This window comes from Paramacrobiotus metropolitanus, unplaced genomic scaffold (genome assembly GCF_019649055.1).
Source record: "Paramacrobiotus metropolitanus isolate TYO unplaced genomic scaffold, Prichtersi_v1.0 Parri_scaffold0000045, whole genome shotgun sequence".
NCBI lineage: Eukaryota > Metazoa > Tardigrada > Eutardigrada > Parachela > Macrobiotidae > Paramacrobiotus > Paramacrobiotus metropolitanus.
This window is the reverse complement of record NW_026570265.1, coordinates 1047914-1070186: the sequence shown is the minus strand read 5'-3', so window position 1 is coordinate 1070186 and position 22273 is coordinate 1047914. Positions and strand designations below refer to the sequence as shown.

General features: G+C 41.4%; 5 protein-coding genes and 1 long non-coding RNA gene across 9 annotated transcripts; 4 read left to right on the top strand and 2 right to left on the bottom strand.

Moving 5' to 3' along the window:
- The first annotated feature begins 6 nt into the window (after positions 1–6).
- On the top strand, positions 7–2282 carry LOC129591262 (NADH dehydrogenase [ubiquinone] 1 alpha subcomplex subunit 13-like). The gene is made up of 5 exons (XM_055486850.1): positions 7–253; positions 326–573; positions 894–965; positions 1488–1615; positions 1811–2282. Exons 1-5 carry the CDS (start codon positions 224–226, stop codon positions 1888–1890), a joined length of 558 nt encoding a protein of 185 aa, XP_055342825.1. The 5' UTR covers positions 7–223; the 3' UTR covers positions 1891–2282.
- A 735-nt stretch (positions 2283–3017) lies between these two features.
- LOC129591166 (5'-AMP-activated protein kinase catalytic subunit alpha-2-like) lies at positions 3018–7780 on the top strand. Of its 2 annotated transcripts, none has more exons than XM_055486708.1 (17): positions 3018–3178; positions 3619–3727; positions 3814–3852; positions 3920–4061; positions 4431–4524; positions 4592–4736; positions 4911–4998; positions 5053–5122; positions 5194–5242; positions 5300–5405; positions 5470–5575; positions 5796–6023; positions 6190–6235; positions 6302–6391; positions 6506–6642; positions 6718–6835; positions 7248–7780. In XM_055486708.1, exons 1-17 carry the CDS (start codon positions 3176–3178, stop codon positions 7469–7471), a joined length of 1794 nt encoding a protein of 597 aa, XP_055342683.1. In that variant the 5' UTR covers positions 3018–3175; the 3' UTR covers positions 7472–7780. The 2 variants fall into 2 exon arrangements, with proteins under 2 accessions (XP_055342683.1, XP_055342682.1); XM_055486707.1 differs by lacking the exon at positions 3018–3178 and adding an exon at positions 3190–3364.
- A 9-nt stretch (positions 7781–7789) lies between these two features.
- Positions 7790–15213, bottom strand: LOC129591165 (uncharacterized). Of its 2 annotated transcripts, none has more exons than XM_055486706.1 (12): positions 14755–15213; positions 12881–13069; positions 12710–12763; positions 12268–12516; positions 11841–12056; positions 11686–11743; positions 11446–11522; positions 11108–11387; positions 10064–10351; positions 8636–8905; positions 8444–8550; positions 7790–8355 (listed from the first exon to the last, which is right to left on the bottom strand). In XM_055486706.1, the coding sequence occupies exons 1-12, from the start codon at positions 14971–14973 to the stop codon at positions 8272–8274; spliced, it is 2091 nt and encodes a 696-aa protein (XP_055342681.1). In that variant the 5' UTR covers positions 14974–15213; the 3' UTR covers positions 7790–8271. The 2 variants fall into 2 exon arrangements, with proteins under 2 accessions (XP_055342681.1, XP_055342680.1); XM_055486705.1 differs by having other exon boundaries at positions 7790–8366; positions 8446–8550.
- On the top strand, positions 9994–12262 carry LOC129591167 (uncharacterized). The gene is made up of 5 exons (XR_008690822.1): positions 9994–10394; positions 10923–11025; positions 11095–11319; positions 11410–11535; positions 11847–12262. It is a non-coding gene; the product is annotated as an uncharacterized LOC129591167 (long non-coding RNA).
- Positions 15214–15404: 191 nt separating the features above from the next.
- LOC129591191 (ubiquitin conjugation factor E4 A-like) lies at positions 15405–19806 on the top strand. 2 transcript variants are annotated; one of them, XM_055486756.1, is made up of 5 exons: positions 15405–15654; positions 15756–17602; positions 17686–17925; positions 18044–18384; positions 18586–19806. In XM_055486756.1, the coding sequence occupies exons 2-5, from the start codon at positions 15774–15776 to the stop codon at positions 19167–19169; spliced, it is 2994 nt and encodes a 997-aa protein (XP_055342731.1). In that variant the 5' UTR covers positions 15405–15654; positions 15756–15773; the 3' UTR covers positions 19170–19806. The 2 variants fall into 2 exon arrangements, with proteins under 2 accessions (XP_055342731.1, XP_055342729.1); XM_055486754.1 differs by having other exon boundaries at positions 15741–17602.
- Positions 19504–21865, bottom strand: LOC129591193 (quinone oxidoreductase-like). The gene is made up of 7 exons (XM_055486758.1): positions 21521–21865; positions 21221–21370; positions 20890–20936; positions 20697–20810; positions 20424–20625; positions 19905–20204; positions 19504–19823 (listed from the first exon to the last, which is right to left on the bottom strand). Exons 1-7 carry the CDS (start codon positions 21620–21622, stop codon positions 19761–19763), a joined length of 978 nt encoding a protein of 325 aa, XP_055342733.1. The 5' UTR covers positions 21623–21865; the 3' UTR covers positions 19504–19760.
- Positions 21866–22273: the final 408 nt, after the last annotated feature.

Below are 22273 nucleotides of genomic sequence, written 5' to 3'. Positions count from 1 at the left end.
GAAACAGATTTTGTTTTGGAAAAAGTACTCATACAAATTTGCAAACTAGGACTTGCGATGTCTTTATCCTAAGGAATCCGTGGCTTTTTAACCTTCCAGTATGTTGCGAGGAACTTAACAATCTGCTGGTGAACAGTGAGCTAATCTCCTCACTAGCTCAACGGATACTGCTTGGTTCTGAATTTTCGCTGCTCCCCTAGCAGCAACCTCCCATTTCTGCAAGATGCTGTCACTGCTGCTTAGAACCCGGCCTGTAAGCCATAAAATTAAAGTGAACATCATCATAGCCAGGATTCAAATGCTCCTGATTTCTTTTGTTTTTTAGGTGTTAGCAGTGAATATGTGGCGAATTCAGCCACGGGCGGCCAGCAGCGCAGCCACTGCTGGCACAGCCAGCGCCACGAAAGTGATCCCGTACAGACAGGATCTACCACCAGCTGGAGGTTATGCACCATTTGACTGGGTGCGCATCCCGCAAAAGCGATCTTTAAATCCCGTGTTTCTGTTTTTGGCGTACATAGCTGTAACATTCTTTGGGTGGTGTCGATACCAGTATCTTATGAACAATTGGAGGTGAGTTTTTCACTAGCGGATTTATTTGTTATCCTTATGATTAGACTACACACTACACAGGACTTCTTAGGTTTTCATTGGCCATTTTATGGTAATTTGCAAATTTCCTAGTCCTAGCACTTTGCCCGACAACTACTGCAGTATAGTGACTGTTACGTTTTCGTAAGGGTAAGAAAATGTTAGATGATGGTAAAGGATCTTGACGTCTAGATGGGCGAATAGTGTGTCCACGACTCCGCGCTTGCATTTTTGTTCCTTACTTCGGTGGCTGTTAGTGTTGCCTGTCTATAAAAAAAGTGTTCATGTATTTCATTGTTTAGATTGGACAAACTGGAAATGAATGACCGAAAGCTTGCACTGGAACCATTATTAGCCGCGGAAATCGATCGCCTGTGAGTGACATTTGTTTGAGAATTAGAGAAATGCTGTTAACTGAAGATAAAATAATTAGTCTGGGTATTCTGATGATGTTGCGACGGTTTGTTTGTACCCTTTATGAATCACATGCATGTGCAGTAAATTGTAGTTAGTTCTCGAACCCTATTTGTTTTATTCATCAGCCTTTCTCCTGCTGACCGTGAACGAATGTTTGTGTTAAATTATTAAGTACCTTACCGTCAGCATCACATCCTGTTGCGTTTAATAGCTGTTCGCACAAACGGTATAATCGAAATTTTTTGTAGAATAGAGATATAGTGTATTTTGCGAAAGGATCGTACATAATCTAATCGTTGTACCAAAACTGTTTTGGGCCTTGTTGTCAAGTTTAGTGATTGTGCACCATTTCTCCCAGAAAGATATGGAACTTACGGTATAAATATCCCGCTTTGCTTCGGATTCCGTATATTATCTAATTCACTGAATCATCGTGTTCCTGATATTTTTTTAATAGTATTTAATTGTATTTTTCGTAGGTATTTGAAGGGAGTTCGCCGGCAGGTGGAAGAAGAATATCGTATTATGAAGGATGTGCCCGAATGGGAGATCGGAAAATGGTACCACGAACCTGTCTACTTCACCCTTCCGCCCGGACACTGGATCGGTAAGTACGATAGTGGACTGACAGATAAATATAATTTCTGAAACAGGTTACATGTCTAGAATATTTGGTACGACAGAACTGCAATAAAGCATTATAATAAAGGATTTGACTACTGATTTCGTATTTGTAGTTGCTGTATCTTGCTTGTTAGTGTCCGTTAAGATCGGCACCTAAAATTATTTTTCTTTTCTTCAGATCTGATGACGATAGAGTACTGGAATCATACAAATTATCTGGATTTCGAAAAATGGCGCCACTGGTGGTGGAACTATTGAGCCGGCCTTGTTCAAGACAGACTCTTTCCCAGTTCGTTTATTGAAGTCTACTTGCACCTGCTTTATAATTTGTACATATAGTACAATTTTACTACAATAGAACGTTGGGCTATTGCAGAAAGGTGCGCAGAAGAACTTGATAGTTGTATACGTGTACTTCTAATGATTCTGTTATCATCATGTTTCTATATTCTCTGCAAAGCATGGTCCAGTTGTTTGATCGAATTGCATGCGCTGCCAGTAATACTTAAAACCCATACCAATGTGGATTCTCTGGCAGTTGCATTGGGTGTTTGCAATGGATGAAATAGTCGCCATCTTATAAATGGGTTATTTGAGACAGCAAGTGCCCAGTTCTCGTAGATGCTTTAATAAATCGCTTTTGGTGTGAATTGAAGTCCACTATCGTGCTCGTAGATAGGTTTTGATCGTTAATTATTTTATTAATTCGATTGTTAGTGTTACCACTTTTACGGTAATCTTATTATTATTACAATCGCTTTTGGTGTGAATTGAAGTCCACTATCGTGCTCGTAGATAGGTTTTGATCGTTAATTATTTTATTAATTCGATTGTTAGTGTTACCACTTTTACGGTAATCTTATTATTATTACTCTTACACTCTTAAGTCTTATTACACACCGACAAGACGACAACAGGCATTAAAATAATTAAATCTGTTTACAGGAAACGCTGAACGTAATTATATAATTATTATTTGTATTAATCCGATCGTCGACACATCGCGACAACGTACAGTAATTATTTGAGTTAGAAATGCCGCTGTGAAATATGAAATACATAGTGGTACGGTATGATCCGCATGAATCGTTATGGCAGCTTACAACTCAGTTATAAGTGTTTTTTTCTTACGTTCACCTTCATTAGTACTGTCACGTCTGTGGATCTGGCTGTGGAGTGTGGCTCGGAGTATGGGAGGCGATGTAGTGTACCTAGCTGACGAGACCCTAGGAATTTCTCTTTGAGTGGGGGTGGGCCGCTTGCTTATGGGCGAATCAGAACCGCGCAAGCATGTGAGATGGTTGTTTACGTTCGCGTATCATCTGGCTTTCGTTTCGATTCCGCCGCATAGTAAAAACCCTGTACGTGTGGGTTGCAGGCCCTGAAACCACATGTGTAGCGATCTTTCCATAGATTTGGTAGAGTGGCGCTAAAGTACTGCAGAGTCGTTTTATGGGGCTTCGAAAAAAGTTGACAGGAAATCTCTTAGTGTAAATATAGACTCGAAGGAAGCGAAGCTGGTGGTGATCTTGAGCTCAGAATCATGGTAAGACATAATCTTTTTATAAAGTGATTCTTCGGGATATTTTTTCATTGGCGTAAGATGTAATCACTCCTTATGCCTGCAGCAGAAAATGTGCTGAACTAGTTGTAATGCTCCTATTTTTTCCTCCCTGCCTTTGCGCGATGTCGCTGCATCACTAGACGCACGACTTTCTAAATGATGTGGAAGGTATTGCTTTCGCTATAAAATGCTCGTTGGGTGTCGTGTTCGCATCGCCAAAAACTCTTTCGCTGGTCTGGTATATTATGCATGCGTCCAATGAATCGCTCGATGGGAAATCTGAGCGGCGAAGCCGTAACAACAGTCCCTGCAGTCGGGCTATTGCCAGTGGCTATGCGCATTTGAAAGCTTTACGAGTTTTTGATGTGAAATATTCGCATTTTCTGGCCATTCATGACACTAATAAATCCCATGTTGCACAGACTTCGCGATCCGGCACTCCGAACAAGCGCGACTCCATCAAGGATGACCCGAAAGATTCCTCGGGTGGGCCAGCACAGCCGCTGGTTAAGATCGGCCATTACATACTCGGTTAGTCACGTTGGTCTGTCCGCCTGTTTATAGGTTCGCTTTATAACATTAAAACATTTAAACAACTGTACTGAATTATGTTTTAGGCGAGACATTGGGGACGGGTACATTCGGAAAAGTTAAAGGTGAAATTACTTGGAGGAAGGCAGCGAAAAACAGTTTGTTGACGTTTTTGTTTGTTGTGGTTTCTAGTGGCCCGGCATCAAGTCACGGGGCATAAGGTGGCGGTGAAGATTCTGAATCGGCAGAAGATTAAAAGCTTGGATGTTGTTGGCAAAATTCGTCGTGAGATTCAGAATCTGAAGCTGTTTCGACATCCTCATATTATCAAACTGTACGTTATTATATTAAACTTTATTTTTTTTTCTTCTCGGTTGTTGTAGTTTATATGTGAGTTCTGGTTTGTCATCAGTATCAGATTAAATACTCTGTATTTCCTAAAGAATTCGTTGAGTGGTGAAGATTTGTTTGAATTTGTTGCGTGTAGTACTAAGCCAAAATTTTTTATTTATTTACGTTTGCTTTTTTATTTATCTTTTTGTTGTATTTTTGTCTCAGAGGCTCCCGGTTTTTTAGTGATTTATTTGTTTCATTTATTTATAGTACTCATAGAATTTTCTGATTATTTTACTGTCGGCGATTCATGAATTTTAAACTTTTTGTGCAGGGACGATGTGCATAATTACCTGCGAAAATGTTTTAGGTACCAAGTGATAAGTACGCCGACTGATATTTTTATGATTATGGAGTATGTGTCGGGTGGAGAATTGTTCGATTACATCGTTAAACACGGAAGGGTGAGAACTGATACTAATTATGGGTACACTTACCGTCATCTATAAATGTGTCGTATCCAAATTCCAGCTGAAGGAAAATGAAGCACGCCGATTCTTCCAACAGATCATCAGTGGTGTTGCCTACTGTCACCGCCACATGGTCGTTCATCGTGATCTTAAACCGGAGAACCTCCTCCTCGATTCCAAACTCAATGTGAAAATTGCTGATTTTGGTAAGATTTTCTCGTTTTTACTGTGGCTTCTTAGGTAATTATGGCACATTGCTTTATTATTACACATATAAAGACCTAAAATGTGTATATTTGGTTTATTGTTTGTTGTTTCTTATTAATTATTATCTGCTACAATTTTTCCGTTCTTTCATATGTAAACACTTGATGCTGTAGGTCTTTCTAACATGATGATGGATGGCGAATTTCTACGAACCAGTTGTGGGTCACCAAATTATGCCGCCCCGGAAGTCATATCTGGAAAGTAAGTTTTCTTTTGTTTGTTGAGTGAGCATTATTTTTGACCGGCTCTTCGTAGGCTCTATGCTGGTCCGGAAGTTGACATCTGGAGTTGTGGAGTAATACTTTACGCTTTATTAGTCGGAGCGGTAAGTTTCCAAAACGAAAATTGAATGTTGATGTACAGTTTAATTTACTATTTCAAGTTATGCTGTTTTAGCTTCCCTTCGACGATGAGCATGTCCCGACTCTATTTAGAAAGATTAAATGTAAGAGTGTGATACTTGTGCGAAATTGAGACTGTTTGACATGGTATATTGTTCTAGCCGGAGTTTTCCCAATTCCCGGCAGTTTGAGTCAGTCGGTTGTGAGTTTATTGTGCCATATGTTACAAGTGGACCCTATTAAACGCGCGACAGTTCAGGACATTCGGTATGTGGTTGACTGTGGAAGTTTGTATCCAAATACGGTAATTTACCATCCAAATTTTTCCCAGGAATCATGAATGGTTTCAAAAAGATTTACCGTGTACATTATTCCCGGACGATGATGACGCTAGTGCAGCGATTGTGGATATCGATGCTGTGCGGGAAGTTTGCGAGGTCAGCTTTGTCGTTATTAAAATACCTGATCATCGTGTTTATTGGTTTTGTTTATTCTATAATGAGTTGAATACATTTCATGTTTTAACATTTATATCTGTTGATGCACTCAAGTTATTTTCCGTAAGATTCGTAGAGATTTCGTGAAATTTGTTACAGTTGTAATTTAATTATCGCCTTTGTAGGTGAAAAATTTAATGTTGTGTTTCATTCGATTTAGAAATTTGGCGTCGAAGACCAAGATGTTCATGCAGCTTTGCTCAGCAGTGATCCGTATGATCAACTATCCATTGCGTACCATCTGATTGTGGATAACAAGCGATTTGGAGCAGAAGAGGCGACGGAGCGGTTGAATATTAAGGATTTGGTTATCTGTTCGCCACCTGGTGGAAATTCCACCACATCGACCACTTCCGGTGCGGCTAAATCCCCTACACCCCTGACTCCAGTAAGTAGTTGTTTGAATACTACAGAATTCGTAACTGACATCATATAACGAGAAATCACAGTGCAGTGAATAATCATTTGCTGTAATTAAGCGTTTCCTTTCGACAACGCCAAAGCTGTCTTCTGCTGGAAAATATGTACAGTAATGTTCTACCTTGCTTGTTTAGGTGATGAAGACAGCTTCCGAGAAACCGCATATTGAACGAATACCAAGTGAGCATTTAGTCGCACGTGTGTAAATCATGCGATGTGTTGATTACCGGAGGATTTTTCTAACAGGTCTGGCTGTACAAAAATTGGATCCCCTCGGCAGTGACAAGCCGGTGTCTTCCAAACAGGTTCCTGCTAAACGTGCGAAATGGCATTTAGGTTGGTTTGATATTTGATTAATTATCGACTGAGGATTGTTTGCAGGGATAACTGCACAGTCTACATTAGAAATTCCACATGGTTAATTATAAACAGTGTTTATTCTTGTATCAGGGATTCGATCGCAGAGCCGGCCCCAGGACATCATGACAGAAGTGTATAAAGCCATGAAAAATTTGGGCTACGAATGGAAGATCTTAAATCCTTACAACGTTCGAGTGCGGCGAAAAAATGTGATTAATAGCCATTATGTACGTATAAAGGAATGATAATCGCTTGTTGACTTGTTCGATGGCTGGTTGGCATAACATCACGTGTTTTTCCAGATAAAAATGAGTCTGCAGCTATACCAAGTTGACCATAAGAGTTATTTGCTTGACTTTAAAAGCCTTTCGGAAGAGGCTACAAATCCTGTGGTGGAAGAACGGAGGGAAAGGCTACTAGGTATGCTATGTGCTCGCGTGTCGAAAATTTTGTTCAGTTGAGCTTCTGAATATTGTTTTAATTCCCAGATGGAATTATTAGCCGTTTGCGAATTCTTTGAAGTTTACGTTGTTGTAACTGCAATAAATTACAAATTGTAGTAATTATAAGTATCTTCGTAGCAGGTTAATGGAAATTGTTGATTGCACTACCGTACAGACCCATACTACACCATGTATGTAAATTCGCGCGATATCTCGTCGGGCACAGTTGTCCGGCAGTTCTTTTGTCTGTAATTCGTTTCGTTGTAATGCTATCGCCGTCGAAATTCACGAATTTTTTAAGGAAATTGCACCCTTTGTAATGTTTAGTTTTGTGGCAGTATTGATACGTGTGTAGTTCTGCTGTTTCTGACCGATTATTTATCATGCAGCGGGACGGGACAAACGGTTCAGTTTTTCGTCGGGCTCATCCTCACCCGTGCCCCCGACTAACCCGGAAGTGTGGAGGTATCCTGGCACCAACATCACTGGTCGGCGAAACAGTGTATCGGTTACGGAGCTTCCTCCCACTACATTTCGCAGCAAAGTCACCCAACACCAAACCATGGAATTTTTTGAAATGTGTGCTAACCTTATTGCGGCGTTGGCGCGGTAATTTTTTCTTTGGGAAACTGTCCGAGCTACTGTGTAGCAAAACCATGGAATGCTAAGGATGGCTAAATTGATCGCTGCAGAGAAATTCGGCGATCACGTTAGCATTGTATGGATTAAGTCTGTACATGCGAAAGTGAACTGCACTGCCAGCTGTCACTAAAGATTTGATAACGATTTTGTTTTGGCGATTATATTGTCTTTACCATGTTGGTTTTTGCAGATTATTGGTTAATCTTTGTTTGTAATGTTGGTCGTGTACATAGCACAAAAAGTTATCCCGATGTTTATTCAAATAAATTTGTAGATGCAATATTTCAAGTACATCATTTCAACTTTTTTTAGCAATATTTTGAATCGATATTATTTCCAACTCCACTCAACAGAGATCCGCATAGGAGACTGTCATAAATTGACTCGCATCGTAACAATGAAACTAGAAATTAAAACCGAAGTAGTTTTACACTAAAAAATCATATCTCGAAACAACGGTAAAAATGGACAAAAATCGTGCAGAGTTGCTAACCCAAGAAATTCTCATCACAAACAATTAAACTGGAAAAGGCCGCAACAACAGCCGGCGGCTAACAACCAAAGATCTGAGCCATAAAAACTGAAAAGCCGCATAGAGTTGTAAAGAAATCTCGGTCTTCCGTGTTGTGCTATACAAATCTGATGTGCAAACTTAAAATTATCAAAATTCTTTAAATCAAACCATAAATTCAACCGATGTACAGGATTACATATACACAATCCACAATGCCCATCATGACGCTTTTCAACAGGTCACCAACGTGGGCCAATCTAAACCGGTTTCCAGTGTCCGATTTGGAAATTATGAATGGGCTCTGGGTTCGACGGTTTTTCAGCTCTTCGATACTGGGGACTCTGGGGAGTCGCTGAGGAAACAAAAATTATGTACGTGGCGTTATATGCATGACACTTTTATGTTTTATCAACTGAGAGCACCATTCACACCATTATGGTTCCAAAGACCCCAATCCGTATGCGCATCACTCGGACCGCTTCGATGTGGCGGGCCACGGTTCCGCGAAAATCGTCTGTTTGGTCCATTACGAGCCACTGAAAGAAAAAAAACAATAGTGCTCTATAACAGATACAAAGGACGGGCGCGGTGGCACTAAACCGCAACCGGCAGTAAACGTACAGGACGCCTCTCTTCCGTAACCTTCAGACAATGGCTGATGTCGATCACCCACTTCCAGATAATTCCTTTCCGTACAGAAGTAAACATTAGCGAAACTGTTTGATTTTGACATTCCAACGGTAGTCTTGGCCGGGAGATTTGTCCGTGAACTGGAATCCGGTTCTTTCCAAATTGAGCTGATGCTTGACATATCTCCGGAATTCCACAATGCTGCTGTGCTTCCATTACGACCCGCGTTGAATCTAGGTGGGCTAGAATCTTCCTCATAGACTACGAGTGCAAAAAGAAAATGAAACATGTTCCCTCCATACGAATGGGATTACGGTTTATATTTATAATACGTGTCTTCGCAAACGTAGTCAATTACTAATAATTACCACATAAAGTCGATAAACTGTGTCTGTATAAAAGTGTATACATTTACTCTCTAAGTCTATGCTTGTACGGCATTAGAATTTACTGACCAAATAAGTGCTTAAGCAAATGCAACTTGAATACAGGTGCGTGTCCGTTGTCCAATTGGATTTGTAATTATCACACCGAAAAAAATACACACTATGACGACAGTCTAATAAAAGTCATAAAAGCGGATTTTTAAGTTCAGCTGATCCTATCTCCTGACTGGGGACGATAAAAAACCGATCACCGTAGTGGAAAGCAATTATTTTTTAAAGTCATCATTTGTCGTAATTATTTATACCAGTTAATTTTTATCTAAAACATTCCATTACTAGCATTTTGCAGTGCCTCTTAAATTCACATATTTGTTCTCCATGTTAATGTCACTTGATCGTGGTCTAAACTGAACGCCAATGGTGCTGTAGCTTTGTTCGAACAATCAAAACAGTAATTTCCAGCTCGTTCAGCCAATCGAAGTATTTGTGATAACGCATCCCAGCAAAACAAAATTCACAACCCTGCTATCTTCTCAGGTTCGCATTCTTTAGATACCATCAGCCCCGTTTTTGCAAACAAACCACCAAATATCTGAGTGCGCCAGCAAAAACGCATTACAGCACTATTTTATCATAGATATCTGTGCCAATGGCACTACTTTGTCAGCATAATTACTAAGGCTTGTCTCAAGGCTCGAACCTACACGCCACTACCATAACAAAGCTCGACCGCACGTTTTCGGTTTGCCTACTACCAACCCTTGCCCTTTCGATGGCGAGATCTGACCAATAATAAGTAACCAAAAGTCCACAACCAACGGGCGCTGTAGGTGCCCCAATTTCTTAACAAGCAGTGATTGGTCCGTTTTATCTTACGTGCCGCCCTGAACCACTGAAAGTGGCACGATGCCATGAAACAGCCATTAAAAATTACGCTATTCTCTATAAAAGCAACTGTCTTCATCTAACTTTATTTTAGTCAACGTTGTGGTTACACGGTTTTAACATCACATTTCACTACTCTGGCACTTACGATTGAGGAGGACGTCCTCATATCTCATTTTCAGGTCAACGTTCAAGAGAGAGCCGGAATTTCCCCTGGCGTGTCCATGGTCGTTAATTCCGAAAGATGCAGTTGATTCATCATCATGACGACGGCTGTTATGCGCTTTTGCATGGCCGGAACGCAGCGGATTCTTAACTCCATGGCCCAGAGAAGGAATTTCCCCGGTGGTGACTTTCGATGATTGCTCAGCCGTCCGCAAGCCCACGCTGGAATCCGGATACGGTGCGGGAAGAGCAGCTGGGACCGGCACCGGACCTGAAAATGAGATATGATGGCGTGCTCCTCAATCGACAAAGAGGTAAGTAAAACCAGATTTCACGGTAATGTTTCACAATAACTAACTAGTTTATTTAGTGACTACCGAGTAAAAAAGTAGGTCACCCTGTAACTTCGTTATAAATACAATTTAAAGCTGGTAAGATAACTAAAGACTGTTAAAAAATACTTTTCTCTTACTCACTCGGTCTAGAGTAGTATATTCACAAGACAAATTATTCAAACTTCGACGGTTAAGGCTGAAGCTGAACGTTCATGTTTATCAAGCACTGCAATACTGTAACACATCAAGTTCAGGCTTGACCTTTCAGAATTTAATCATTACTGTAACGTTACTGTATTATCTATTTAATCATTAACTACGCAGTTTCAGATTTTTTAGTGCAATATTTCGAAATTTTAACTCGAGGACTTATTAATATCGACTTTCTCATTATTCCTTTCTTTAGTAATCAAAACATCAACTTTAAATGGCTTTAATAATATACTCAACTTATACTGCCATTAAATGAAAATGTGACCGTATGTGTGATATGTACTACTTCCGCAGGTACCAGAAAATTTGTGATTAAAATGGACCACCTTAACCTTGCAACCATATGGCCATGCGTCGCGACAAACAAAAGGTTAAAATCCGGGGATCAGTTAAAGGCGTAAGCTCACCTTTGATTGAAAAAAAACGCTTAACGAAAACAACATTTTTTTACATCGCATTCGGTTAGACCGTCAGGATACCTGATAACGGAAATGGCCATCCGTATCCAGGAACAAAAGGCATGGGCAGCGCCTGATATGGCATCATCGGCATGAACGGGATGCCTGGTGATGGAAGCATCGGCATCGATAGTGGAATCTGGCCCAGCACGGAAAACATTTCACCGATTTGCAGTTCCTGGAATTTGTCCGCAAGACGACGCACGTGAAACCTTGGAAGCTGCATTGTGCGGGTAAGGATGTATCCATAGGCTACGCAAATATTCGTCAAATTGTCCTCCACAGATTTCAGCTCGATGTACTACAGAAATGTGCTGTTGTAGAGCCTCTAATCGGTTTACTGGCATTAATATCCTCACCTGACGTTCGCCTCTAAGGGCTCCGTTTGCAGTCAAAACATTCACCTGGAGACGATTCTGGAGGAAGTCCGTAACCCCTAAAATCGGAAGGTAAATCAGGCTTTTCCGTTATAACCCCCTAGTTAAACAATGTCGTTTTCAAATAAAAGAGGAAAAAGGAATAAATCAAGACGATTAAATTAAATATCTGTTACTAGTGCGATTTTATAAGCTTCAGCATAAGCAAATGGAAATACTTGCCGCGCACGTTGACGTTGCTGCAGTCCACAAATAATCGTACAGTAACCGGCAATATACTCTGCAAATCAATTTAATTAAACCTCTTATTAAAGCAACTCTTAAAAATTCAAGCATCGTAGTGAGAACTGAAATTAAACAGACTTTCTATTTTTTACCATCAGCATTAGCCAGGCTGCGGCGGTGCCTTTAACTGATCCTCGGATTTTAACCTTTTGTTTGTCCCCGGATTCCTGCCGAGGATTTGGGAATGTTATGGACACGCGCGTAACCTTGGAAATCTGCGATATCAACGCCTCCGCATCACACAGGCTGTACATCGCAGACTGGCTATGAGGATGGATGTATAAGGTTGCTGTAACGGATTCTTCCACCTGCGACAATTTAATGTGAACAATTAATTACATAGCGAAAGGTTCGAGTTTTATTACTGGTAGAACTGCAAGCCATACCACTCTGGTAGCTACATTTGTAACACCATTTTTGTAAAATTCAGTGGTGGTAATCAAACCCTGATTGATTGTATTGTCGGCGTTGATAACCTGATAAGTACTCAGAGGAATAAAACCATTCAGATGAACTTACTTCGTTTCGCTGAGCGGATCGCGCAAAGTAGTCAACAATGCTTTTGGCGCCAAGCAGAGTGCGAGCATTTTGCGGTCCACGTACATGAATTAATGCGCCATTCCTTCCAAAATCTGCCAACTCGAACGATATGTCGATAGGAAATACTCGTCTGATTTGGTCGAACACACTATCGCCGTTGGCTAGTTCTGGATGATCCAGCAGGGACTGTTTCGTAACATGATAAGTGAATTTGAAAGGTATCGCATCCTGTAACAATGACCCAAGTGGTTTAACTCGTAGAATACATAAAAAGCACAAGGACAGATAAACAGCAGATTGTTCATTAACTTTAAAAGCCAATAACCAATCACTCGCAGTGTGATACATCAAGGTCCACACCAATTTATTGCGATTTTTCAATATATGTACAATGCTAACTATTCCCGGTTTGTTAATATACCCGCAGCTTCTGTAGAGCTTCCACAGCATTCGCTAACTTTCCACGAATAGACACCTAAAAAGAACCACAGTATGTAAATCGTACCAAAAAAGTCTATGTATGCGAACTGTCTAACCAGTAGTAACACATAGTTTATCATCAATTTTTACGTTGATCTGTTTTTGTAAGTACCTCGTTAGAATGTGAAGCCTGCAATCGGGAGTAATTCGCGGACGTGGCGTCGTTCGGTGAATTCGTCGCGGGAAAGTGGACCGTGCAGCTGGTGTCCCGCTTCAGTTTTCGTACGTGTTCGCCTTGCGATCCGATCAGCCCGATATGTTCGCAAGACGATACCTCCATGCGCACCAGAACTTTGCCTTCCTAATTGCAAAATTCATGTCAAATGGCTGGTGAAGACCGTTGCTGCCATTCTTGTGACAAATTAATTTAAAACGTAATCAAGTTAAACTGTAAGGCATATGTTACCATGTGCAGAAACACACAATGAATTACAAACGTCAATCGGGTGTGTGGTCAGGCAACTCGGAGCAGAGGACAGACATGATTACAGGCTTTACGTCAGACTGTCTCGTTAACCATTCCGTGCCTTGGAGGGTAATTTGAAAACGATAATGCAATAAAACCAGGAAAAACAATGAATTTCTTGTTTAGACAAGCAAAGAAAAATCTGGATTGTAATACTCTTGTCCTGTGTGCGAAGTTACTTATCACAACTCAGAAGTAACAGCCGGTACGTTGACCGTAAGTCCGCAAGCGACTGAAGTAGTCGGCAACGGCGGTTTCTGTAGCGGCAGTGTTTGTGAAAAGTCAAAAGGCCCAACCCTAACTTGTCAGGACAGGCAGACCGCTGCACGACTGCAACCGTTCTGAACGCTCTCACGGTCACCTGGATCGGGCTGGGTGTTGTTTGCGGAGCAGGTTTAGAAACTGCAATTGCTAGCCAGTTTTTGTAATAATGTCGTTCCTGTCACAAATTATGAAAGAGAATTATCGGTGGTTGTGGCCTTGTGGCACATACATATACACATGCACAGAATTGCAATTTGCAAACAATGGCTTCGAGCCTTCGGCCAACAAAAGACAACCACCGTCCATATTGCTTCCACAAAAAGTTCATCCAACTTTGAATTCTGACTTATACGTATTAAAATATAATTTATACAAGTTGTATTCTCGTAAGTTTACAACTGTAGGACCTTCTCTCAGCATGGGAAGCATGAGTACAGCTCGCTAATGCCATTTCCCGCCGTTTTTCGAACTCCGTAGTGCATACGTTATTTCTGTCAGATTCGCATTACCATTGTATTAACCTAATGGAATCGTTCTGGTGAAATGGTTTTTCGATTCTCAGAACACATAATAAATTACTTCAACTAAGTACCTTATTCAGAATATTTCATAACTTGTTAGTGGAGAAACTTTACTGATACGATATGTGACATGGTGACACCTGCTCCGAAAGGTCAACAGGTACTCCGTTTAGTCCGCTCACGCTGCTTCTGTACCGATTGTTTTTTGTTATTTTGTCATGATGCTTATTTTCTGTACATCTTCAAGATTCTGATTTCTACCCGTTAATGAAGCACAAAAAGCTTTTCATTTGTAACATTTCAGAGAAGCCTGATTTCTTAAATAATTATTAAGAATAAGGATGCTGTAACCAGATCCGGCTACAGGCCTACAGCTAGCTGCTAAAACCCACAATTTCCATTGCTTTTCAGCACTGACCTGGATTACACTGATTCTTAACTTCACACGAAATCTAACGGTTGTTAACCATTTCAGTAGTTAATAACGAATAATGATGTAATTAAAGGCTGCAAGGGACACTTCGACAAAAATTCATTATTAAATCAATTTTAGTTCATTTATTTTATTCTAACACATCTGGAGATCGCGAAATTAAAATTAATTTCAAACACATCTGGAGATCGCGAAATTAAAATTAATTTCAAAGTTATTGAATATAATATTTTCACAGGCTAGCCGCTTGTTGTACATAATAAATAATTTTAACTGTGGTCCAATTTGCATCAATTGCTTACTGTGTCCTTGTGAAAATCGCGCAAAAGATTCTCGTCGTCATCCAACGCACTGGATCCACCGGCACCGACAGACAACGAAGAATCCGATCTTCCGGATGATTCGCTGTCCGATACAGAAATGGGAGAATCATGATCAGCAGCGGCAGATGCATTCGCATCCAAGACAGGGGAGGACAACGAACGCTGGCCAGGTACAATATCGATAATGACCCCTTCCATTGTCAGACTTATTATCGGCCACTGGCTCCAACAACGGACCAAAGCTGACTGGTTCTTAGCTTTCGAAAAATATAGAAACAGTGGTCAATCACGAGCCAAAATATAAAAATTAAAAATTATCGGAACAAACAAGGCACCGATATCGCACCAGGAAGCTGGAAACGAATGAAATCTCCGATCAGCTTCAGAATGAATGAAAGAAACAGTGCGGTGCGGTAGGGAGCTTAGTCGCAGACTTCAACAGCTTGATAAAACGGCAAGTGCCAATGCGAAAATTGCTGCATCATCTGTCTGCCCACGCATCTACCCTATACCACTTGTGTCTACATAGAGAACCTATTGGGGCGCCAGTTGCGAAGGCTAAGGGGTTGCAAAGTTGAAAGTTCTGTACTTCAAACTGCCGCATTTTCCTGTCTTAGAAATCAGTCAAATTACTTTACCTTATTTTTATCTTCATAATTTTGATAACTAAGTAAATTTTGACAATTTTGCGAATGATATCTGTGATTTGCAGTTTTCGGTAACTGAGCGCTACTGAATCCCTTTTAAATTTACTTGTATTCTTCTCTTCTCAGTGTAAACCGTGCAGGCAAACGGAGAGTTACGACGTAAGACGGTAAGACTGTGGACACGGATGCTCTGCTTCAGCCTTGCTCCCGGGTTTCTCTCATAAGATTCCAGGTAGGCTGGCATACGAATTCCGGTGATCTGTTATATTTGAAAGGTGATCTTCGGTACTTGAGTCTAAAAATTTAATTGTATAATAGGTGTGAATTCTTCAGAGAGCGGAATAAAACGAAATGGAAGTACCACACGTGACGGATTCGGAGCTCCACGTGAACAGTGTAATCCAGAGTGTTTTCCTCATTGCTCTGGATTCGCGATACCTCGGACAGGGCAGTCCCGAAGTGGTCGTTCAGCTGCGCAGCTCCATGGACCAAAAGCCGATCTTAGATCTGGAAAATGTGACACATGCATTTTTCGAACGACTTTTGATGTCGGCAGGAGATCTGCTGCATAATCAAGTGAAGAACACCAGTCGACAGCCGAAGCTGTGTTTTGGCAGGCCTGATCAGGCGGATGTGATCGAGTATCTGGGCGAATGTTTCATCCGACTGACGGCGGAACGGACCATTCCCGCCCACGCTGGCCTCCAGGATCTGTTCCAGCGACTGGAAGAGTTGATCTTCCAGAATCTGCGTTTGGGATTTCAGGAGCCGCAGCTGTTTGAACAACAGAATCTGCCTAAACAATTCTACGAATTTTTTGTCAATCGCATTGATCAGTTTGGAGAGCAGATTTCGGCGTTCGCTCACCAGTTTCTGAACACAACGCCGGATTTTGATGCGGTGAGTGCGGGAAAGTCAATTCTTGATGTGGCGCTGGAGCGGTCCAATCCCCTCCAGCTAATGAATCTGGACAGTAGCCTCGCAGGCATTCTCCATCTAATGACAGTCTTCTCCGCGAATCCCAACACCGCAAAGATTTTGATGCTGCACAGCACCCCGCCGAATCATCGTGATGCCATGGGATGTGAGTTATCGCTACTCGGACGAATTATCCGTATTTCTTGTCTGCCCGAGCACAATGACGCGCCGTGCCAGTTCTTTCAGAATCCCATGAAGCTCAGCCATTCGGAAATTGCTAACACGAATGGATACATCTGGTCTAATACGGTGCGCATAGCGGAGGCTGTGTTTAAGATTATGAATAATGTTGTCCGTCAGTCAGCGGAACTGCGAGAAATGCTCCTGCACTGGATTGCGGATACGTTAAGCGCCAATTTTGGCCGCGCAAAAATGTGGCAGCCGTCGCTGCAGTTCCAGATCCGTCTGGCGTCTGATGGATTTATTCTGAATTTATCCGCTATTCTGTTGCGTCTCTGCCGACCATTTGTTAATCCGCCGAAGAATGGGAAAATTTTAAAAATCCATCATTTGTTCACGGCTTCGGGGGCATATTTGCGCAAATTGCCAGAAGAAACCACGCTGCAACCAAAAGAGAATACTCCGCCTTATGAATTGCCCAAGGAGTTTAATTTTATCACTTCGTGCTTTTTTCTCACCCACGAATCATTGAGACTCGGTTGGGCTTTATTATGGGATCGTTTTACCAAATATAGCCGGATGGTGCATGATTTGGAAGGGCACTTGGAAGAAGCACGCCGAGTGGACAATGGAGCGGCTGTCGCGCAGATCGAGCGCCGGTTGGGAACACTCGCCACCCGGCATCTGACCATTCTTGCCTCGTTAACCCTCCCCGAGCACATGGAACTGATGATCGAGTTTGCTGTTTGCACGTCGACATGGTTGGCGCAGATGGCAGTGCAACCCGAAAACGTTCCTTTCAGTGCTACTCCGACCAGTTATTATCCTCTGTTCCCGTTTCCAGTTAAAGTTCCGCCCCATTTACAGTTCGTCCCCGAATTTTTAGTGGAAAATGTATCCGAAGTGCTGAATTGCTACGTTCGCCTGTTGTCAAGGGAAATGCAGGTGGATTGGAAGTTTGAGTGGATGGAAGAGTTGATGAGTTTGGCAATCGTTTACATGTCCGGCCATGAACGCATGCGAAACCCTCATCTTCGCGCTAAAATGGCAATGCTCATGCACAATCTCATGCCTCATAAACGGTATGTATAGTTCTTAGCAGGTGATTTCTTTCGGTCATACCTGTAATGATTATTACAGTGACAGTTTGCTGTTCTTGTTTTAGGTTTGCTGACACATATCAAGAACGGAATGTGTCGAAAATGGTTGAACTGATGGATGTGATGAAAGAAAGATTGTTCCGCGATCACGAATACAAACCAGAGTTTTTCCCTGCTGTTATGAATGTTTTCGTCAGTATTGAAATGACTGGATCAAATTTACGTTTTGGAGAAGCTTTTCACTACCGAAGACCATTATATGCGATTATGGAATATTTATTCACATTGGACTACCATAAGAGAAGGTACTTAATTTCATTGTTTGCGTGGTGTTGTTCTGCATAATGTCATTTTTCATCTGTTGCGCGTTAGATATTTCGATTTGCTAGCTGTATCTGAACTGCAACGTGTGTTTATGCGCAGAGTCGAAGAAGTGGCAGGGGAAGCTGTTGGAAAGCTAGAAGCGACCAATCCACCGACTTTCCTTCGGTTTCTGAATTTGCTTATCAACGATGCGACATTTATGTTGGACGAAGCTTTGAATTACATGTCCAAGCTGAAGATTTTAGAGGGTGAACGTGAATCATGGGCCGCTCTGCCGGATGAACAGCGTCAGGAAAAGGAGCGTGATTTTGAGCACCAGGGAGATATTGCTCGTTCTTACAATGTTCTGGCTCGCGAAACAATTCAGTGCCTCAAAAGCTTGACAAATTTTAAAAATCCTTCGCGAATCCTTCTGAACGCTGTTATGGTGGATCGCTTATGTAAGTTTTTACAAATTTTGTAATTTGTGGCAACACAGCTTTACAACGCCAGATTATGTTCGTAGTGTTTTGGTAATTGTTGGCCATATAATATCATAAAGCGTTTTGTCGCTTTTCATGCTCGTATGATATCTGTTGATGTATTACCGGCCTATTATTAGGATTTTAAAATGTGAAGATTTACCTTTTGTATTCTCCTAGCTTCTATGCTGAACTATTTCCTTCGTTTGCTGGTTGGACCGGAGAAACGACAGCAGTACCGCGTACAGGATCTGAGTGCGTACATGTTTGAACCAAAAGATCTGGTGGCCAAAATTTGTCGGATCTACAGTAATTTGGGCCGGCATGACGCCCGCAAAGATTTTCTTTTGGCAATCTGTAAAGATAAACGGTCATACAATCCGGAGCTCTTTCCCTTTGCCTGTGATATTCTGCGGCGTATCAATGAACCGGAGGTGTTCATTGATAGTCTGTGCCAGCTGGCTGAAGATGTGAAGCAAGCGGAAGCTGCAGAGAACGAAGAAGACGAATTGTTAATGGATGAGGATGTGCCGGATGAATATCTGGATCCCATAATGTCACATTTGATGCGGGAACCGGTTCTGCTTCCCACTTCCGGGAAGATTGTGGATCGCTCGACCATCGCCCGGCACTTGTTATCCGATCAGTCGGATCCATTTAATCGGGGTTACCTTACGATGGATCAAGTCAAACCGGCTGACGATCTGCGAGCAGAAATTGAAGCGTGGATAAAGCGTAGACGGGAAACGAAATTAGCCAAGTGATGGAAGGGCTTTTAATTTTTCGACCATGGAATAAGCAGTTTTAAATAGACTGAGGATAAGGACAGGAATTTTTGTTGTTCTGTGTTTTTGGTGCCTATGCGGTGTATGTAGCCATAAGGCTACCTGGTACTGGTAATTTTAGCTCTTTTTATATAATTTTCTAAGCACAGAGACGAAAGTAGGATTACGGATTCGCTATAATATAGACCCTGGTGAAGTTATTTGTAATTAATAATTTCGATGATAAATGATAATATCTCGTTTCAGTGTCGTTGCAAACACGTTAGTTCAATTAATGTGCAGAGATGACCAGTGCATCATTGCATGTATGTCATTAACCATATGCAAAGCGTTTATAATTAAGACTGAATGTGAAATATGAGCAAAAACGTTATGTCATGCTTTTAGAGCTCAGCGCAAAATAGCCACAACTTTCAAATGGTAACGTCAAATGAAAAGAAGTATTCCAAGTACGCGGCGCAATGTTCCTAATACTATTCAATACTCGTACTAATCACTAAAAAAATAGAAGCGAATTTCTTCATTAACCCCACAAGTCCCCACTGAATAATGACCATAAATATTTACAGGCTATATAACAATCACAATTTTGCCCTTGGAACCGGAACCATGGTCGATTACCGCTTTGTGAGCCTGTAGACAGCAAAAAATGTTGTTACCATTCATCAGCATTAACAATCGAAAACCAATCAGCTGTGTAGCATAATTACTCACTTCACCGGCTTTATCTAAAGGATATTCTTCGTCCACAATGGGATTAATCCAGCCAGCCTCTATTCCCTGCAAAACGGTGGCTCCCATCTCTTGCCATTCCTGGTCCGTTGATTTCATTAACGCCACAGCCGTGCAGAGCGATTCTTTTTGCATAATGGCACGAGGGTCAATTTCAATTTTTCCCCGACTGCCAATCACAACAATTCGTCCACGTTCGGCCACAATATCCATATCCGTGGCAAGATTCACATTGGCCAGCATTTCCAGAATGACATCGAATCCTTTACCATTGGTCGCTTTCTAAAACCAAATTTAAAAATTCTGACAACAAAAATAAAGTGATCTACATTTTTACGGAAACCACAACATTCGATAAACGGAAACCACAACATTCGACAAACAGAAAACGAGATAAATTGAATTAAAGTACAAAACTGCAAAAAAAATCCATTGACCAAACTCTATATACCCCCAACCGCATTAAGATTAATCCGCGAACTTTAGGACGGAAAAAATTACCTTCAGATTCTCAGCATGATTTGGATCCTTGTGATTGAGGACAGCAGACGCGCCATTATCTTTGACAAGTTTCGCTCCTTCGTCCGTACTGGCCGTTCCAACCACGTGCATTTTCAAGCCCGATGCAATCTGGCACGCGGCAATTCCTACTCCGCCGGATGCACCATGAACCAGAACGGTTTCACCTGGCTGGGCATGGGCCCTAATCAAATTCAGCTCTGGTATTTAATTAAAAAATTCCGAAAACATTACCCATTAATCATTAGCAATTACTTGTAAGTCAGTGCTCGCAGAGCGGTAAAATACGGCACCGGCAATGCAGCGCCTTGGCTGAATGACAAGCGCTCCGGAAGGCGAAACACTTTTACCGCTTTGGCAACTATAAATCTACATGCGAAACATTTGCGTTCAATCAGCAGTTAATTTGTAAAAATTTTCAAAACTGCAGAACACACTGAAAAATTACTCGCAATATGATCCACTCGCTCCGTTGCAAAAGACCCGATCTCCAACCTGGAGCAGGGAAAATGTTGTGGTGATGCAACAATCACATCGATCTGTTTCAGTTGTAAGTATGTATTGTATGTATCCAGGACAAACGAGTGTTAAAAAACTGGCAAACGACTCGTGCCGGCAATGCATTTTCCGCACTTATACGGTAATTATATATGTGAAACTGTGCGAAATAAATAACAATGTCTAAAACATTTTCGATCTACAATTTACGATTAAATGACGAGCATGTATATTCTACGTGGCTAAAAGCTGACTGAACAGATGCAGTGGTGCAACTGTACCTGTACGTTCGTGACGCCGTTTCCAACAGCTTCAACAACTCCTGCAGCATCTGCTCCCGGTATGTATGGAAATTCTTTTGGACCATACGATCCTTGGCGAACGTATGTATCAACGGGATTTACACCAGCTGCTTTAACTTTCACCAATACCTGATACAAAGTAATACAGCTAAATACTTTTGCGCTTTTGCAAAAATTCTGCTTTCACATCTTCATCTTATGTATTACGCGCATTCCAGTTTGCAGCACACAGACAAATCGCGATATTGCATAGTGGTAACACTCAAACGGCATGCTTACTTCGTTCGCTTCCGGTCGGGGGATCTGAGCCGTCTCCACCTGGAGCACTTCCGGGCCCCCGAACTTATGCACTCGAATGGCTCGCATAATGGAGCGTAGCATGGACTGTATGCCAAAAGCACGACTACCCGGATTTCTATGGTTCGAAGTATCCCAAAAGTTCTGGTGCGATAATTTCACAATCTATAAACTATGGGGTTATTACTGAAAGGATACTCGTAGTCGTATCAAAAGTACGAGAATCAAATTTACGTTATCAGGTAAAACTGAAAGAAGCTGACAACAAATTCAACACAGCTGACTGACTGCCTAAGTGAGCCTAACATCTAACGATAAGTATCTAACTTGCAAATTCCAATTATTCAAGTAGCTGCGCTACCAGATGGTTCTTTAGATCGCAGGGAATTTTTTCTTTACTGTCACTAAAAGTTTTCGTATGAACCATAAAGCTTAAAGTCAACATGAGCAACTTTTATCCGCTTTCATCGTTCTATTAGATTTTAAAGAAGTGCTTACAATTAACTGAAGAACTATCCGTCTTTAAGTTCCCAAGCGTTAACTCTGATCCATCAAGTACGGTGGAGAATGAAATAGTACTTTTAACTGTATACGATCGTATTAAAGGCGGCTCTTATCGTTAATTATATTGTGGCATGTTAACCATGTGACCATGTCCATAAGTGATGTGGTCAGATTATTAGACGCCGTTTAAAAACACCAATAAATTATAATTACAATAAGTCGGCACTTCGT

What these genes read in the sequence shown, in the direction of transcription:
- LOC129591193 (XM_055486758.1), bottom strand. Translation starts at nt 21,622, where the DNA reads ATGCTACGCTCCATTATGCGAGCCATTCGAGTGCATAAGTTCGGGGGC. An exon ending in CCCGACCGGAAGCGAACGAA is followed by an intron (nt 21,371 to 21,520) that starts GTAAGCATGCCG and finishes ACTTTGTATCAG; the next exon opens with GTATTGGTGAAAGTTAAAGC. An exon ending in ACGGCGTCACGAACGTACAG is followed by an intron (nt 20,937 to 21,220) that starts GTACAGTTGCAC and finishes TCCCTGCTCCAG; the next exon opens with GTTGGAGATCGGGTCTTTTG.
- LOC129591191 (XM_055486756.1), top strand. Translation starts at nt 15,774, where the DNA reads ATGGAAGTACCACACGTGACGGATTCGGAGCTCCACGTGAACAGTGTA. An exon ending in AATCTCATGCCTCATAAACG is followed by an intron (nt 17,603 to 17,685) that starts GTATGTATAGTT and finishes TTCTTGTTTTAG; the next exon opens with GTTTGCTGACACATATCAAG. An exon ending in TTGGACTACCATAAGAGAAG is followed by an intron (nt 17,926 to 18,043) that starts GTACTTAATTTC and finishes GTTTATGCGCAG; the next exon opens with AGTCGAAGAAGTGGCAGGGG.
- LOC129591262 (XM_055486850.1), top strand. Translation starts at nt 224, where the DNA reads ATGCTGTCACTGCTGCTTAGAACCCGGCCT. An exon ending in GCCGCGGAAATCGATCGCCT is followed by an intron (nt 966 to 1,487) that starts GTGAGTGACATT and finishes TATTTTTCGTAG; the next exon opens with GTATTTGAAGGGAGTTCGCC. An exon ending in TCCGCCCGGACACTGGATCG is followed by an intron (nt 1,616 to 1,810) that starts GTAAGTACGATA and finishes TCTTTTCTTCAG; the next exon opens with ATCTGATGACGATAGAGTAC.
- LOC129591166 (XM_055486707.1), top strand. An exon ending in TACATTCGGAAAAGTTAAAG is followed by an intron (nt 3,853 to 3,919) that starts GTGAAATTACTT and finishes TGTGGTTTCTAG; the next exon opens with TGGCCCGGCATCAAGTCACG. An exon ending in GCATATTGAACGAATACCAA is followed by an intron (nt 6,236 to 6,301) that starts GTGAGCATTTAG and finishes TTTTTCTAACAG; the next exon opens with GTCTGGCTGTACAAAAATTG.
- LOC129591165 (XM_055486705.1), bottom strand. Translation starts at nt 14,973, where the DNA reads ATGGAAGGGGTCATTATCGATATTGTACCTGGCCAGCGTTCGTTGTCC. An exon ending in ATGGCCATTTCCGTTATCAG is followed by an intron (nt 10,352 to 11,107) that starts GTATCCTGACGG and finishes TCTCATTTTCAG; the next exon opens with GTCCGGTGCCGGTCCCAGCT. An exon ending in GGGTCTTTGGAACCATAATG is followed by an intron (nt 8,367 to 8,445) that starts GTGTGAATGGTG and finishes TTGTTTCCTCAG; the next exon opens with CGACTCCCCAGAGTCCCCAG.